The 18,320-nt window shown below is 34.7% G+C and overlaps 4 protein-coding genes and 1 non-coding gene across 6 annotated transcripts; 3 read left to right on the top strand and 2 right to left on the bottom strand.

Moving 5' to 3' along the window:
- The first annotated feature begins 1,305 nt into the window (after positions 1-1,305).
- On the top strand, positions 1,306-5,414 carry LOC143590804 (uncharacterized). The gene is made up of 3 exons (XM_077071173.1): positions 1,306-1,810; positions 3,493-3,765; positions 4,907-5,414. The coding sequence occupies exons 1-3, from the start codon at positions 1,571-1,573 to the stop codon at positions 5,171-5,173; spliced, it is 780 nt and encodes a 259-aa protein (XP_076927288.1). The 5' UTR covers positions 1,306-1,570; the 3' UTR covers positions 5,174-5,414.
- Positions 5,415-7,534: 2,120 nt separating this feature from the next.
- On the top strand, positions 7,535-10,596 carry LOC143592676 (putative inactive receptor kinase At5g58300). The gene is made up of 3 exons (XM_077072546.1): positions 7,535-8,163; positions 8,277-9,582; positions 9,841-10,596. Exons 2-3 carry the CDS (start codon positions 8,328-8,330, stop codon positions 10,470-10,472), a joined length of 1,887 nt encoding a protein of 628 aa, XP_076928661.1. The 5' UTR covers positions 7,535-8,163; positions 8,277-8,327; the 3' UTR covers positions 10,473-10,596.
- An 89-nt stretch (positions 10,597-10,685) lies between these two features.
- Positions 10,686-10,759, bottom strand: TRNAI-AAU (transfer RNA isoleucine (anticodon AAU)). The gene has a single exon. It is a non-coding gene; the product is annotated as a tRNA-Ile (tRNA).
- Positions 10,760-13,094: 2,335 nt separating this feature from the next.
- LOC143591840 (methylesterase 17-like) lies at positions 13,095-14,070 on the bottom strand. The gene is made up of 3 exons (XM_077071924.1): positions 13,675-14,070; positions 13,465-13,599; positions 13,095-13,388 (listed from the first exon to the last, which is right to left on the bottom strand). The coding sequence occupies exons 1-3, from the start codon at positions 14,068-14,070 to the stop codon at positions 13,095-13,097; spliced, it is 825 nt and encodes a 274-aa protein (XP_076928039.1).
- A 1,347-nt stretch (positions 14,071-15,417) lies between these two features.
- LOC143592660 (protein NETWORKED 4A-like) lies at positions 15,418-17,962 on the top strand. Of its 2 annotated transcripts, XM_077072532.1 has the most exons (3): positions 15,418-15,474; positions 16,247-16,354; positions 16,546-17,962. In XM_077072532.1, the coding sequence occupies exons 2-3, from the start codon at positions 16,264-16,266 to the stop codon at positions 17,898-17,900; spliced, it is 1,446 nt and encodes a 481-aa protein (XP_076928647.1). In that variant the 5' UTR covers positions 15,418-15,474; positions 16,247-16,263; the 3' UTR covers positions 17,901-17,962. The 2 variants fall into 2 exon arrangements, with proteins under 2 accessions (XP_076928647.1, XP_076928653.1); XM_077072538.1 differs by lacking the exon at positions 15,418-15,474 and having other exon boundaries at positions 15,840-16,354.
- Positions 17,963-18,320: the final 358 nt, after the last annotated feature.

Here is an 18,320-nt window from a genome sequence, read left to right as displayed (position 1 = left end):
AACTTGGTCTTGTTTTAGGCTGAGGAGCGTTTCTCTTAAGAGCCAAATGCAATGCATCAACCTCCTAAAAGTATGCAAGGTCCTTTTCATACTTTTGAGGCAGTGCACCTTCTGCCTAGACATTAATTACAAGCAACATTATACATCTGAAAAAAAAATCGAATGATTGTATAAAAATCATACCAACTTATCCAGGTGAAGAGGGATCGTTCCAACAAATCCTCAATCTTCCTTGGAGCCCAACTCACCAGATTCTTCTGAATGGACTCGCAATCTTCATGTGATTGAGGATTAAACACATACCAAATATTCAATAAAATCAATTACAAATACATATATAGAGAAAAAAAAAAATCAAATACCGTATGCTTGTGACTTGTCTTTGTCAAACGCCTGTGACGCCAAAATCGACTTAATTGTCATACACCTGAACACAAGAAATAGTATGTATTAACATAATAATCATGCTTCTCCTCCTCATCTTCTTTGGTGGGCTTCACTGCCCAATTACTTGAACCACATCACAAAATACATAGAAACACATAAATCAAATATAAAAATAAACGCATATTTAAATAATTTATAGTCTATAAATAACATAAACAAATTACCAAATGCTAATAGAAAATGAATATTTACCTAGTATAACAACTCAAAATTGGAACTGCTATTTCGATTAAATGGAACTGTAAATGATCGGGGTTAAAAAGAAGTGAGAAGGAACAACTGGGGTTAAGAAGCTAAACTATCGGAGACGTGGGGAGGAATCGGAACAAGAGAGTATAACTGTCATGAACTGCTTGTTCTAGAAGCATTCTAGTCTAACTGCTCTTAACCACTGCTTCTAGAAGCTTTTCAAGGGGTTTATACGGCCATGATTTGAAGATGGAGACTTTGAAGGGTCAGATTAATCTAAAAGTTGGTTACTTGAATGGGTAACAATATATTATATAATTTTAAAAGTTATTCATATTAACCCAAAACAACTCATTTGAGTTTGTTTTGCCACCCCTAGTTTATACTATACCAGTTATTAACCGATTTCGGTTTCGGTTTCGGTTTCGATTTTAATTGGGCCTCATATGGCAAAGACAAAATTCTATAGCCCAAAAATAACATGATCCAACAAACTCATATCACACTACACAGACACAGTCACTAGCCAGTGTATTTGTATTTCTATATAATATATCAACTTCTCCGTGGACTAATCAAGTAAGATCAATCAAGCTATCGATCAACCCATTTTGATCCGGTTCCTTTGATCTCTTCTTCCGAGTTTGTGCATCCGTGAATCTAAACCATGTCAAAACCCTCATCTTCCAAACTCTTTATTCGATACCTTCACCATCAAATTCGTCAAATTCACTCGTCAAACCCTAAATTAACCCCACGGATTCCATCACCACACGAAACCCACAATTTCCCCTCAATCAATTCCAAGATTCATCAACACTCACTAACTGAAACGAATCTATCTAGGGTTTTTTTAGGGTTTAGGTGCATCTCGACCGAGGGTTCGAAATTGGGGAAATTGGGTAAACTGGATGTGGGTTTGTTGAAGGGTAAGATGAAGGAGCCTACAAAGGCTGTGACGAATGCGTTCGGGAGGTATAAGCAGGCGGTGGGGTTGCAGATTGATGCGTTTTGGAGGAGGAATAGTTTGGTGTTGGTGGGTGCTGGTGGGGTGTTTGTGTGTATTTTGCTTTGGAGGATTATGTTTGGGATTGCTAATACTTTTGTTGGGTTGTCTGAGGGGATGGCCAAGTACGGGTTTCTTGCGCTTTCGACTGCTATCGTCGCATTTGCTGTGAGTTTCGGTTTCATTGTTGATTGATGATATTATTTGTGCTATTAGGCATTTAACACTATTGGGGTTTATTTGTCTTTAGCACTCGGGCCATTATAGGTTAGTCCGTTAGACATATATAGCGTGAGGATCGGACTTTGAGAATGGTGTAAAAATGTTGCGCTCAATCTTACACTTAAATTTCATGTATCTATACATACACGTGTGAATTTAATGGTAAGCAGTTAGCGTATTATCTATAGGATGGGGTTTTGTATCCCTCATTGATTAGAAGTTTAGAAGATAAGTCTTTAATGTTCAAAGCAAATTGCAACCGAACCTCTATCTACGCTGTCGCAGTGACACTCTTAAACTTAAATTACGCTTTTGAGAAAGGTCATCATTAGTTTTGGTATTCTTGCTCAGTTACTTTTAGCTTTGGACTGGCAATCGAGCGGTTCGGGTGGGTGGCACCTGGCTGGTCAAAATGGGCTTGGTTAAGGATGGATTCTGGTCAGAATAGGCCAAAACAAAAGGGTAGAGTTTGATTTTGGTCAGAACGAATTCTCATCAATATAGGTTCGGGTCAAAACGGTCCATGATGTCATAGTATAATAAACTTAAGGGAAATGTAAATGTGTGTAGTCGTCATAATAATGTTAAGATAATACATCCTATGTTTATATTCAACTGTATACTGTTCTTTGAATCAATGAATTTTAAACTTAGACTATATAGTATTAGATAATGAAAATTTAAGATTCAGTCAGTTCAGATAGTTAGATTCAAGGAATGTTTGGCATCCACAAAATCATCACAATGCAAACACAATAATTGAAAGAAATTTCAATCGAATATAAAAACAAAATTTTACAAAAAAAGAGGGATTGATTTAGTGATTCAAATGAAGCAAAGAAAGATCAGTAGAAACCGGAAAACCTTAGAAATCATTTTTAGAAAAGCAACAAAAAGAAAAAAAACTACAAAAATTTAAACAAAATTACCAGGTTTTTTGTATGATTTAGATCAACGACAAAGCTGTTTTCGTCGACCTTATGATTTCTTTAGAAAACTTAGAGAATCAACATAAGAATTTAATCTTTTTGGGACGAATGTGACGAAGAAAAGGGGGCATAAAACTCAGATCCGTAAACAACTGGGTTCATTTGTGTTGATTCCATTACTACCAACCATGGAGAACATGAACTTGTTTAATTCTTCATCATTGTTTAATTTTATTTTATTGTGGATTTAAATGAACAATAAGAACCCTAAAACCGCATTGATCTAGAAACAACCAAAAAGAAAACACGGTTAATTATAGAGTTGAAGGGGCGTTGAGCGACTGTGTTGGAGGGAGACGAGATGGACGGAAGCCGATGGCTTTTTTGACGTAGTCACGTAGATAAAAACCGCCCGTTCTTTTTTATTTAATTCAGCCCACTCCTTTTTTTATTTCTATGTCTGCTCGTCTTTACCCACAAAGTATATTGATAAACCTTAACAATTTAGTAAGGGTTCAAATTAATCCATATTTATCTGTTCTGGTCAAAATTGCCAACCATAGTTACTTTATAAGGTGGCTTGCTTCTGGGCATAATTGTTATAGGCTCCTATTATGACTTGTTAATGTTTATTATAATATCCTTCCAATACGTTATGTAATGAGGAGTTGTTTAACCTTATTTTTTGCTTTTCTTAAGGGATTATATCTTCGTTCAAGGTTCACAATAAACCCCGACAAGGTTTACCGAATGGCAATGAGAAAACTTAACACATCAGCAGACATTCTTGAAATCATGGGTGCTCCACTAACTGGATCGGATCTAAGAGCATATGTTATGTCAGGTGGTGGTATAACATTGAAAAATTTCAAAGCAGGACTCAGAAGCAAAAGGTGTTTTCTTATTTTCCCAATACGAGGTGCAGAAATGAAAGGTTTAGTTAGTGTTGAAGTCAAGAACAAAAAAGGGCAGGTTAGTGTTTAGTTGTGGTTTTAAACATTTTAATGCCTTTGATTACTTTTCCTAAATCTTTCTAGTTGTGTTACATGTGCCTTTGAATTAGTTGTTACTCTGTATACTCATATAATAAAATAGTTTAGAATATAAAATACCTTCATTAGTTTTCTTAAAAGTTAGTGACATTTATATTATTATTGTTAATGATGTGTATATTGTTAGTATGCTAGCATACTTAATCTAACTATTTAATTTCTTGCTGTTTATAGTGTCAGTTTAGGTTATATGATGAACTTTGAATTGGATTTTATTCATGGATATATAACCTATTCTTCATATACTTATGAAATTTTGAAAAACATATGTTTTTAAAACCAATATTGAAAAAACTGATGGATTTAAATATTTTATTTTATTTAAATTCAAATAAATATAATGAAATATTTCTAAACTATGGAATTTTAAAAAGCATATGTTGTTAAATGAATTTAAATCTCATATTTTGTTTAATTCTCTGACTTCACATTCTCTTTCAGGTAGTTAGCTTCATAATCTCACTAGTTAAACTAAATATGATACGATAATATACGAGTTTCTATATTCTATTAATTTTTTTTAGATACTAGCTTTAAAATGGTAACATTTTATATTGCATAAGTATAAGAGGATTTAGTTAATATTCGTGCATTGAAGTACAATTCAAAATTTATTAGCGAAGCTAAATTGACGTAATAAAGAACAAGCTAGTTACATATCACTCTTTTAAGTATGTCATTAAGTTGCATGAAAAATAATGAAGATTAATTAGATTTTCTATAAATTGTTTTATTACATGAGTATATGTAGTGAGAATTACTTGGTTTATTGTTTTTTAATAATGTTTAAAGTAAATAAGTACAAGTAAATATTATATTAATTGATTTTGCTTATAATGTACTGTATTTGAAAATTCATTCAATGGTCATTTTGTTGAAAAGAGAAGTTGAAGGCTAGAGGGTAATTTTCATGGTAAGAAAGGCTGTTTTGGTGATTTCTTCTTTTCTTCTTCCCATTCTCTGTAATACATTTTGAACATATATTATTATTAATTTATATTATTTACAAGAAGTAATTATTAATTGTTCATGTTCTAACTAGTGTCTACTGCTTTTGGCAGTATGATATGAAGTTGCTATCAGTTGACATTCCAATGGCAAGTGGGCCCGATCAGCGGATATTCCTGATCGGAGATGAAGAAGAATACAGAGTCGGTGGTGGGTTGATTTCAGAACTAAGAGATCCCGTGGTTAAAGCAATGGCGGCAGCTAAAGAATTTGAAGCGCGTGACATCAAAGAGGACAGAGAAGATGCAGAAAGAGAACTTGAGGACGCCGAGAGAAAACACCGTGAAGAACTTGAAAAGATTGAAAGAGAGGGCTCATAGTGATCCCTTTTTTCCCCATCCGATTTGTTGTTTTTTGATGTTTTCTTTACAACCAGCTGTTCATACTTCGTACCATTGTAATTGGGACAAAGGCCGGATTGAATCGAGTCACAAATGTTGTTACTTGTTAGGGTATATTGGAAGATCGGCTTTTGAGTCGGTTAGCCCGACTCTTGAGAAACGGGTAAAAATAAGTATGAAGTTGGTTGCATTACAGATTTGGTAGACAACATTTGTTAGTTTGTATGAAATTGAACAATTTCTGGAAAAGAATCAAATGCTAACATGGCTTTTCAACAATGTATTAAACAAAATATGCAGTATGGTAGAGCTCTTTGTTAGTTTGTATGAAAATGAACAAATTTCAGGCAAGAGTCAAGTGCTAACATTTATTTATTTAACAATAGATTCATATTCAAAAACCAAAGAGAAAAAGGCAAAGCAATCCAAACACATAAAAGATTTCCCGCCGGTTAACATGAGTTCTCCGATCAATCATCACAAACGCTACACTCCTCCGTCTCCGGGTTCCCGGAGCAAAACGCTTCAAGCGGATCCTCTTCATGCTCCAGCTTCACCCGTAGATGCGCTTTCGCCTGACTAATTTCCTCCACCTCATCCCACGCCACCTTACACTCATCCGAACCTTCATCTCCAGCACACACCTCCTTCGCTTCCGTCACTTTGCTCTCTATCATCTCCGCCAGCTTCTTCTCTCGCATTTGCGTTCCCTTAAACTTTGCAGACACGGCTACTGTCGACCGCCTTCTTGTTTTATGACCAGGAAAATAAAGATTAGCAATTAATGTAGAACAGCCACTTGATGATGGGTTGCTGCATGGCGTAGATTTGACGTTGTTTAAGTGTCTAATTGAGCCGACGAATGAGGTACTGAAAGTTGCAATTGATATTGTCATTTACATGTAGAGATGATCATTAAGAGTATGTTAATTAATTGTTGTATACATATATAGAATTGCCATTGATATTGTCAATGTTCGTTGTTTTCGAGATCAGAAGAAACAAAGATTTGTTTCGTAGTTAAGTCCAACAAAATTATAATTTAGAACTAACAACACGTGTAGGCGGTGACATTTTCGTAATTACTGGGAAAATAAACTAGAGTAATAGTATTTATAATATTGCCATGGCGCCCTTTTTTTCATTACATCGTATTGTTTGTACGATATATTCATTTGTACGTTATCTCTCCCCTAATACTGTGATAATGTTATTATATAAGAGTTGAAATTTTCATAGATTGACCAATACAGATTATGAAGACTCACTCTCACTGTTCCTGTAGATCTAGTTTTCTGCATTTCATTACTTTATAGGTTATCATGTGTGAAATTAAGGTCAAAGAGAGAATCATCAGAAATTTGATCCATATTTGTTTCCATTCTACCAGTGAATGTGTAAATAATATGATGATGGAGGCTTATCAAGGTCAATTTGTGCGGAATGTAGATCCCTAACTTTATTGGAAGGCAACGGCATGATGTAAACAAGCCGAACCGAGCAAATCACATGCTCGGCTCATGAGTAGGCTTTCGATCTTGGCTGATCAGGCTCTACTCGTTTATTTTTTTATATACTAAACTTATTTTTTGTATATATTTTAGTTATATATTTTATATATAATATTATTACTTTTGTTTCTCATAACTTTATATATAATGATAAATATTTTATAAATTTATATGGCTAATATATTAAAAATTATATAGATTTAAAGCACGTTGAGGCTCTCAAGCCGGTCGAGCACGACTAGTGAAGCTCAAGCTTGTTCATTAAACATGCTTATTTTTAGGCTCAAGCTCATTTAAGCTCAGCTCAATTCAAGTTTTTGACGAGTCGATCTCGAGTAGCTCACGAGCGGCTTGGCTCGTTTACACCCCTACATATTGGTATTCTGACATTTTCGTTACCAGCTGTACTCGTGCATAACTTCCTGTAACTTTACATTGTTCTCTTCATACTGAGCTTGGTGTTATAACTTATGTATAACTGACTATTAACTGTATTAATATATCTATGTGCTTGCTTTCAGATCTAAGATCACATGACTTTTAGCAACACAACATCATTTGGTTGGATCAAGTTGAAGCTGAATATGGCACAAAATAAGAGAATCATGATGAGTCCAGACTGGCAAGCTTTTAGGAGATCTCATGGACTAGCACTTTGTATAATGAGTAGGCTGAGTTGATGCTTTGCTGCTATTAATAGTTAATATGATATTATGACATATATTTCACAATTACTTGATTAATTTACAAAACATAGGACATGACCAAATAATGACAGTTATTTGTTTGTCAGCAGCTTTGTTTCCATTTTTGGTCCCAATGAAACATGCACGCCTGGTGAGTCCACTTTTTGTCCTGGTGTGTTGATATAGCATGATTTTAGCTGTGAAGTCAATTCATCATACAAATATTGTATAGACAGTAATGTTAATATTGTTAAGTATGCTTACCCTTTATTGTAACAAAGAGTATGCATTGGATTCTTGAAAATAATATAATAATATTGTTTTCTTTATGACTAAGAATTTCGTGACCTTTTGCTTTTTCTTTCCATCAGTGATTCTTCTTTTCTTAAGGCTTTCAGATTCTCTCTGTTTATTATTCTCTTTTCTTGTTTGATTTACTTTATAAAGTTTATTATTTTATTATTATTGCTTCTTAATTTTCAGTATGTTCTGTTCATTTCTTGCTTGTTAATCTATCAGACTTAATTATTAGTTGAATGGATGAGAAAGATCTAAACTACCTTTATCTTTTTCAATGAAAATGATTCTTTATTTCTTTAAGTTTGTTTATTCTTGGAAAATTAAAGTTTGCACTTTTTAATGTAAAGCTAAAGCTTAAATAATTGTTCTCTACTTTTTTCACATTTGGAAAAAGAAAAAAAAGCAAGTACTTGTTCACAGTAGGAGCTATCTTCTACCAAAGTTTGAAGCTTCTATTTTCCAGTTCTTGAAGGTAACAACCATTTCATTGCAGTCTTTTTCTATTTGTGTTAGATTAATCATTGCATATAAATTTCATTTGCTTAATATAATATGTTAAAAATAATTTTGTGTTTTGTTTTTCAGCCAAGATATAGTAGAGCTAAGTTCATCTTTATGTAGTTACATATATGCACAATGAAGAACTCAATTATATTACATATTTTAGCAATTGCTACTATTATCTTCCAACTGCATAATCTTTGTGTGGCAATTGGTGACATCCGCTCTGATGCGCGGGCTCTTCTACAATTCGCTTCATCGGTCCCACACGTAAGAAAACTTAACTGGAATTCCACAGTTCCCATTTGCACTTCATGGGTTGGAATCACTTGCAACAATGAAGGAACACGCGTTATAGCCATTCATCTCCCGGGCCACGGGCTATTCGGCCCGATTCCTCAAAACAGCATAGGAAAACTAGATGCTCTTAGAATATTAAGTCTAAGATCCAATTTCCTTAACGGGTCGCTTCCGAATGATATACTCTCCATTCCTTCACTCCAGTTTCTTTACCTTCAAAATAATAACTTTTCGGGTGATATTTCTACCCCTCTTTCACCTCAGTTAAGCATATTAGACCTCTCGTTTAACTCGTTTTCTGGAAACATCCCTCGAACGCTGACCAATTTGACCCGTTTGACTTCGTTAAACCTCCAGTTAAACTCGTTTACAGGACCTGTACCCGAGCTAAACATTACTAGGCTTCGGCTTTTAAACGTTAGTCATAACTCGCTTAACGGGTCAATACCGTCTTCCCTACAAAAATTTCCTGTTTCATCATTTTTAGGGAACTCTTTCTTATGTGGGCTCCCATTAACCCCATGCGCATCTTCGTCTCCTAGTTACCCCGTTAACACGCTTAAGAAACATAACAAAAAACTCAGCCTTGGTGTGATCCTAGCCATTGGTATAGGCAGTTTTGTACTTGTTATCCTACTAGCGATATTATTTTTTTGTTTCTTGAAAAAGAAAGACGAGGATTCGGTTGGTGAGTTAACTGTAAAGGCGGTCCCACCCGGGAAAAACGAGAAGTCTGACGACTTTGGGAGCGGTGTGCAAGCAGCCGAGAAGAATAAGTTAGTGTTTTTCGAAGGAAGTAGTTATAACTTTGATCTTGAGGATTTGTTGAGGGCATCAGCTGAAGTTCTTGGCAAGGGTAGTTATGGAACCGCGTATAAGGCTATACTTGATGAGAGTACAACCGTGGTTGTTAAACGAGTGAGAGAAATCGGGGTTGCTAAGAAGGACTTTGAACAGCATATTGAGTTTGTGGGGAGAATGGGACGACACCCGAATATTGTGCCATTGTGTGCTTATTATTATTCAAAAGATGAGAAGCTGCTTGTTTATGAGTATATGCTTGCTGGAAGCTTATCTGCACTTTTGCACGGTAATGAAAGTTCGTCGATCATTTTTTTTATTCTCTAGTTAATAATGCAAGTGGCAAAATGGTCGGGTTGGGTAACGGATGATTCTGTTGGGTCTGGTTGGGTTTGCCAAGTGTAAGCTCGGCTCACTGGCTCGCTCTTTTAGATAAAAGCCAAAGTTTTAATATGTATAAAGTAGAACGTCCTGATTTTTAATATATGTAGATTATAAATTCTGTAGTTTAATTAGTTATACATCTAACACCATATATTTTCAACAGGAAATAGAGGCATAGGAAGAACACCATTAGATTGGGAAACAAGAGTCAAGATATCACTAGGAGCTGCAAAAGGCCTTTCACATATCCATTCAGAAGGCGGTTCAAGATTCGCACACGGAAACATCAAATCATCAAACATCCTTCTCTCAACCGACTTCAACGGCTGCATATCCGATCTGGGCTTAGCTCCATTAATGAACTTTCCTCCCACAAAATCTCGTTACATTGGATACTACGCACCAGAAACAGCCGAGACACAGAAGTTCACTCAAAAGTCAGACGTTTACAGCTTCGGTGTATTGCTACTAGAGCTTTTGACAGGTAAATCACCTCTACCAGCTTCGGGTCATGATGAGGTGGTTGACCTGCCAAGGTGGGTGCGGTCAGTGGTTCGTGAAGAATGGACCGCTGAGGTGTTTGATGAGGAACTTATGAAGCACCCACATGTTGAAGAAGAGATGGTGCAGATGCTTCAGATTGGGCTGGCGTGTGTGGCTCGGGTTTCTGATATGAGACCGTCTATGGATGATGTTGTTAAAATGATTGGTGACTTGCGCTCGTCGGATTCTTCCGAACATAGGTATTCTTCGGAGGATAATCGGTCTAAAGGATCAAATGCGCAAACTCCGTGAATAATTGGTTTGGGTTGGGAGTTGATGAAATTAAGTTGTTATGTTATTGTTAGGATTTTCAGTTTTGTTGGTTTGAAATTTGGTTGTATAATATTCCTATTTATATATACTCTTCCTTCATTTAAGTTATATATGAGTAGATTTTATTGCATAATCTTATGTTACAAAAGTATGAATCGTTTAACTTTAAAGTAATATTGCAAAAATAAAATTTGGCCCATGCAGGCCTCGAACCTGCGACCTTCGCGTTATTAGCACGACGCTCTAACCAACTGAGCTAATAGGCCAGTTTGTGTATTTTTGTTAGTTTACTCTACTGAACCAACAGAACAGATAGATCGATTGTATTAACAGTTTTTGAGTTAATGAATTATTAGGGTCAGCAGAAAGGTTGTTCATAAGCCGAGCCAGATTTATGCTTGAACTCAGATCGATTACAAATCAATCAATCCAACTCGTTTACCACCAAGTCGTTTTCAAGCGACCGTTTTTCAACGAGGTTTGAGACTTTGAACTATCTGAACAACCATAATTCAATACAATTTCGACTAGGAGTGTTGGCTTTACCAATATTTATTTTAAAAAGACGTTTTAAATGGAAATAAACATATAATTACAATAAATCCTTAAAAAGAAATAATAACCGCTAACAAAATTTCAAGATTAAAACAAGATACACTAACAAAATATATCATATTTAAACTAAGATTAAAATAAAGTTTAACATATTTAAACAAGCTGATCCGAGGTAAGCCATGGTCAAGCTTAAACTCAATTGTTTGCAAACCGAGCCGAGCCGAGTCAGCTTGTTTACAGCCAAGCTGATTTTTAAGCAATGACACTCAGTTTAAAAAAATAATATCTTTACCAAGTTGAAAGGATTTGACTTTAAAAGCTTGTGCTCTTTTGGCTTTTTCCCTTACCTGGGTTAATCGCCGACTTTGATGGAGTAATATTTAGAGCATTGACTTGATTAGGATTTCACGAAAATTGAGTTGGTCAAACTAAAAAAAAACCTATATGTATACCAACTTGTACAACGTACAACTCAGGTCAAACGTAATACCTATGGATGTGTACGATCATGACGTCTATAATATTGTTTCAAACAATTAGCATGTGTACAATATATGTATATATAAATCTCGGTTTCTATACTAAGTATTTGTAAAGTATTTACTATTTAGGTGGTAGAATGTGCATTTTCAGAAGAGGGTGTACTAGTACATGACATAAAAGGTGATTTTAGATGCATCATTAACAGTATGCACGCAATATAATAATTGCACAATTTGTTAGCGTAAAGCAACTTATACGCAACGTTGTAATTGGACAACATACCGTTTGTGTCTTTTAGGCTCTGTTTGTGCCTTTTGACATCCGTTTGTGCGTTTTGGGCTCCGTTTGTGCCTTTTGGGCTATGTTGGTGCCTTTTTGGCTCCGTTTGTGCCTTTGGGGCTATGTTTGTGCATTTTGAGCTTTGTTTGTGCCTTTTGAGTTTCGTTTGTGTCTTTGGGATGATGGGCTCCATTTGTGTCTTTTCGGCTCTGTTTGTGCCTTTTTACGTCTCTTTTACCTTTTGGGACCCGTTTGTGTTTTTTGGATTTATTCATGCCTTTTAGGATTCGTTTGTGCATTTTGACATTCGTTTGTGCCTTTTGACATATGTTTGTGCCTTTTTGGTTATGTTTGTGCCTTTCGGGCCTCGTTTGTGCCTTTTAGGCTTTGTTTGTGTCCTTTGGGTTCCTTTTGTGCCTTTCGGTCTTCGTTTGTGCTTTTTTACATCTCTTTGTGCCTTTTGGGCCCCCTTTGTGCCCTTTGGTTTCCATTTATGTTTTTTAGGTTCTATTCGTGCATTTTAGGATTCGTTTGTGCCTTTTGGACTCAGTTTGTGCTTTTTGACATCCGTTTGTGCCTTTTGATATCTTGAAAACAAGTTTATAAAAGTGGATCGTATTCACCTTTTGATAGGGATCGGTTTCCAACACCGTCCGTGAGTTATTCTCTTGCTATCTCGCACCTATAGTACGAGTATAACTTTTGTTAGTCGGATATACAATCCGGCTTTAAGACCTTTAGTCTTATTTTCACCGTCCGTGAAAATACTTAACGCGGTTAGTGAATTGTATTGAAATAGTAGGAAATAAAACATGATAACAAAATGCTAAAAATAGGACGTACTTTTTTTAAAAAAAAATGTATTATTAGATTGAAAAAATTACAAGAATAAACATTTTTAATCAATAGTTTTTAAAGTTATTGAGTTTTAGTCATTATGCATTTTAGGCTCTGTTTATGCCTTTTGACATCTATTTATGTCTTTTGGTTCCAAGAAGTCAACAATGTTCATTTTTTCTAGTAATTTGTAACATTCTATATATTTATTTATTTATTAATTTTGTATAGTTTAATTAAGTCTTGTTAATTACTGAACTTTAGGATAGAAGAATCACTTTCTATTTTATTCTATTTTTAGATTTCTTTATGACTGCACGCATGAGGCTTGTATGTATACAACGTGTCATAGAAAAAGGGACTTCATGTGATTCCCATTTTCAAAAATTGTTTTTATTGTGTACAAGACATGATACAAGAGAACCAAACTATAACCGCATAGATCTTCTAGGTACAAGTACAAGTATGACCCGAAGATGCATAAGCATTAATTAATATGCCACACAACACAAAAGGATTAGATAAATTGGGACTATGGTCACTTTCTATTACATATACATTTGAAGGTGGCCATTTTGCAATCATCCTATCTTGTTGCTCGGGTTTAACAACTCTATCATACACCGTCTTGATGTATACACGCGGCACCTTTTCGACACCCTCGGTTCCTTCTTTGAACCTGGCTCTTTGTAATGCATAAACCGGCGTTGGTCTTAGTAGCATTGCAGCCAACGTAACGTCCTAGCAATCATTAATTAAATGTAACAAATTTTATTCAATATATAGGTAAAGCTTATTAATTATAACGTACACATACCTCTAAAGGACTCATATTGTAGATAAGTTTTCGTTGTAATTCTTTTTTAACAATTGCACTAGTGGGAGGTTCATCGGGGCCTAATCCGAATTCGAAATCATAAACCTCTCCAAACTCGGATACATCAGGGACGCCCTAACAAATTTATATATATGAAACAATGCTTTTAGGATGGACGAATAACGATTAAAGAAAAAACAAGTAACTTACATCTTCAATATCTTGTTGAGTCAAAAATCCGTGTTTTAACATGGTGGCGGCGATATAAATCGCAAGGCAAATTTTCATAGGAAATTTGTGACTAGCATCCGTGACGCTTAAACCTCCCGCACTATGCCCGACCAAAACCACTTGTTCATGGTCAGGCAATGATGACAAGAAGTCGATAAGTGGCTTATTGTAATCATCAAACGAGAGGATCTTATTGGGATCAGAGGTGTCGATCCCAGCGCCTTTCAAGTCTATACACGTGACGGTGTACCCGGAGTTGGTCATAAGACATTTAATCTTGTACCAACACCAGCTTCCACCACCCACACCATGGATGAACACAAAGTGTGGCTTCTTTGACTCTATCCCTGCCATCCTATATTCACATTCTTTCATCTTTTTGGCAGAGAAGAGTAGTTAAAAAGAAAGAGCAATATGGGCCATGGGAATCTATAGGACAGTGTACGTACGTGGTCCAACTGCTACCGCACATAGCGAGCTAGAAGGTTATTCACTTATTTGTATCGTTGTGTTGTGTACTTGTGTGTGGATTTTAGTGTTTTCCAGGAACCACTATATATGGATATCATGTGGTTCAGCCACTTTCGCTTGTCTAGTCTCCACGAGTGCATACTGATCAGCATTATCATTCGTAAAGAATCCAAAGTGTGAATCGCTTGTCTAGTCTCCACTATTCATATAAGTGGTTTACTCAATTAGGTAACTTTATTACCAATTTTAAATTCATGACATTTCAAAAAAATGTTATTTTAGTATTTTTTTTTCTAACATCATCTATTAATTGATAATTTCATAGTTAAGTATCATTTTTATACCTATGATTTGTTCAATTACTCAGCATTAGTATATTTTTTTGAATTTATTGTAACTGAATATTTGGATTAGTTTTGGATATATAACAGACCAAAAAAGACATTACATATTACGAAAAAAAATAAAATAGGAAAATCTTTAGTTTTGGATACATTTGAAATGCCGGATGTCAAGAAGACATCTTCAATTTCAAATGACGGATGTTTGGAAAAATATATTTTAACATATAGAGGTATCCTAAATAATATTAAAAGACCTTTGGATGAGTAATAAAAGAAAACTCATGGGTTTGAATTGGGAGAATTAGTGTGCGTTTTCATCTGTTTACACATATCAAACCATCAAGGTGTAATGTTGTGTCTAGCCTAGCAACTTACTAGTCTAGATATTTTAATCTCATCAATAAAATTAGCCATTCAAAAATAAAAAAATAATTTGATGATTTATTATATCAATCTTTATTTGATGATTTCTAGTCGTTACAAAATCATAAATATAATTTATTTTGATCCATGTATTTATTTCATTTGCAAAAAATATTCACAAACATATATTTAATTATTAAATCACAATCACAAAACAGGAAAAATAATTACCACTAATATTAAAACATTTCTTCCCGCTTTACAAATTCCAAAATTTCGAAATATACGCATTGAGCGGCCCAAATCACAAATGGGCCATTCAATTATTGATGTCACTTAGCTGTCTCCAACTCAAATACCATAACTACCCCTCACATCTCCTCCTTAATCATCTAATAATTTTAAAAACCAGAGGGGTATTTTAGTGACTTCAAATTCAAACGGCCAAAAGGCGGGTAACATCCGTATTCTTCTTGATGTTCGGATATCACACATTTCTACTTGTCTTCATTTTATTATTAGTTTTCTTAAATTAAACCCTAGAATAAGCTTTCTGAAAGTTTGTTTTTTGCCAGTGAATCCGGTTCAGTTTTCGTGTAAGGTTAGTTGAATCTGTGTTTCTATTTGTTGTGGATAATTGAATGTTGATTATGATTAGTAGTGATATGTGATGGTCCGATTGTTGTGTTATGTTGTTTTCATTATCTTATATGTTGGTTACCATTAGCATCGCTTCGATTCGATTGAATTGAATTGATAATTAAAGTTATTTATTTGGTTTATCGTGTTGTGTTGTTTTGGATCTAGAAGTTGCATGTTAGTGTTAATTCAAAAGGCTTAAACCATCACAATTAGTGTCGTAGAACTCGCTAGGTGCTAACGGACTGGAATATAATATTTAATTTTTCAAAACTATGTATACTACAAAATTTTACATATAAATTTTCAAATAGTCATTTTGACCGAAACTTGACCAATTTTTTTTTATAGATTTAACTGGTACCGATTAGGTGAAATTGAATCGGTAGCACTCCGATTTCCGATTAATCGCGATATGTACTACACTGGATTTGTTATGTTTTATTTGTTTTTTCTATGTTTTAATTTTTAAGTGTTGGCTATAGGTATTTAATTTTATGTTAGATGATTTTAAGTAGTCAGGTTATACTGATAAAAATTGTTTAAAAAGCTGAAGGTTCTGATTCTGAACCTATCATGTGTGCAGTTACTAGTAAATGTTCGGGTACGATGCACACATAAGCGCCCAATGTTATTTTCATGTTGTTTCTATGTTCTTGCATTTTTTACTGAATTGTTGAACTTAAACATCATTTAATCATGTTAATTTTACTGTATGATATTTGTTATTGCAGGCATTTAGTCTCGTTATATGGAGGGCGTTGAATCAAAAGCACTGGTGACAGGGGACGGCAGTCAGATTAATCCTGCAATTTCTGTATGTCTTGAAGAAAATGTTCAAGGTGAGGGTTTATTGGTTTAGACATTTTTCATATATTTTGGCATATGGTAAATTAAACTAATAATTTCAAAATGATTATGACATAAATAAATCAGTCAACTTGGGCATCATACTTCATTAGTTCATTCATTTACAGATATAATGATACTTTACTCTTTCGTCTAATCGAGCTTGAAATTTCTTGACAACTAGGGTTCGAGAAATGTGCCAAAGAAATCCTTAAGCTGATAGAACAAGATGGGAACTTCTCTGAAATGACAGCTGAAGTTTATGATGACAAAAAGTCTAAATTGTCAACGCACGTAACAGAGTTATTGCGCATGCATGGAGTGTTGGTTAACCAACATGTTCAGTTGATCAAAAAGCAACATCTTGATGTATCTGATTCAAGCTCTCCTCAAGTTACTCAAATGTTTACACCTGATCAGATGAGCAACACACAAAAATTCAGAACACCTATTGGTTTTGATGTCTCAAGCTCATGTGGTGGCGGTTCTTATGCTTCTAGAAGTGAAGGCTCCGAGTCTTCCTTCTCATTATCATCAGATTCTGATTCAGAATCTTTCATCTCTACCAACAAGCTTCTGATTTCACCAGTCAATGGTGGTGAAGATTCATTGAAAGTCAAAGACAGCAAGCAAACAACCGTTTTACTTCAAAAGATTTCAGCTTTAGAAGATGAGCTGGTTACCTTGAACAAAAAGTTTCAAACTTTATCTCAAGAAAACACTAATTTGAAACAAAAGATCCAAGAAAATGAATCAGACATCAAAACTCAGAATTCCCATTTTGAAACAGAGAAAACGAAGGCGATTGAGTTAGAGAAACAAGTTTCTGACCTTAAACTTGTAATATCTGACTCTAATCTTCAAATCAAAACAATGGGAGATGAGTTAGATGCATCCAGAAAGAAATTATTAGCAGCAGAAGATGAAATCTCAAAACTGATGCATGAACTTGATTCTGCAAGAAAAACTAATCTAGAATTGCAAGAGGAAGTATCCGTATATGTAGCTGATATTTCGGTGCGTGATGATCAAATCACAGAGCTAAACACAAAGATTGACCAGTCAATGTATGAAATTTCACTACTCAAAAGCACACATAAGGCTGATATTGAAAGGTTGCAAATGGAGATAATGCAAAAATGTCAATCGGTTGATGATTTGAATAAAAACTTGGACGGTTTGAAGTTAAAGAAAGACGGACTGACAGCTCAGCTTGATACTCTTCGAGACGAGAAAAGTTGTCAGGACGATTTAGTCCGAGAACTAGAGACCCGTTTGAGTTCACTACAGCCTGAGCATGAGAGGGTACTTTCGTCATTTGACAATGCACAAAAGGTTATAAATGAACTGAAACTTAAAGTGACTGAATTGGAAAGTGAGGTGGAAATGCAGAGGGAAGTTATATCAGTTAGAGCAGAAGAGAAAAGGGAAGCAATAAGGCAGTTATCTTTCTCACTGGAACATTACATGTCGGGATACAAGCAACTTCGTCAAGCGTTTGTTGTTGGAAACCGAAGGCGTCCTATATTTACTTTTTAAAGTACGTAAGGTGGTAGCTAATTGCTTCTACTTTTTTATGATTTTTCAAGCAATAATTTTACTTAATGAAGAAACTATTTGTGAAAGCGGTATTTCAGCTCTCTTTATTATTTTATGCAATATATTTGTTATTTAAGTGAAGAAACTATATACAGGTATCTCTCTTTGAATTGAAGACAACAAACTCTTCTGTTTCAGAAAAAATGTGATCCGTAATTCATTGGTTCTATGTTAGCTATATTTACTATAACTATTAGTGTTATTTATTTGATAATTTTTCTTTTTAAACGAACTATTAGACATTGTTTATTATTATATTATATTAGAGGGTCTAGACTCTAGAGTGTAATATAGTATTTTATATATACTCTCTTAATGTAACAATTACAATCACAATAATACATGCACCGATTATGTGGT

Source organism: Bidens hawaiensis, unplaced genomic scaffold, assembly GCF_021521415.1.
Source record: "Bidens hawaiensis isolate Kalapana, Puna unplaced genomic scaffold, B.hawaiensis_p1.1 tig00001685_1, whole genome shotgun sequence".
NCBI lineage: Eukaryota > Viridiplantae > Streptophyta > Magnoliopsida > Asterales > Asteraceae > Bidens > Bidens hawaiensis.
This window is presented reverse-complemented; position numbering and strand designations above follow the sequence as displayed.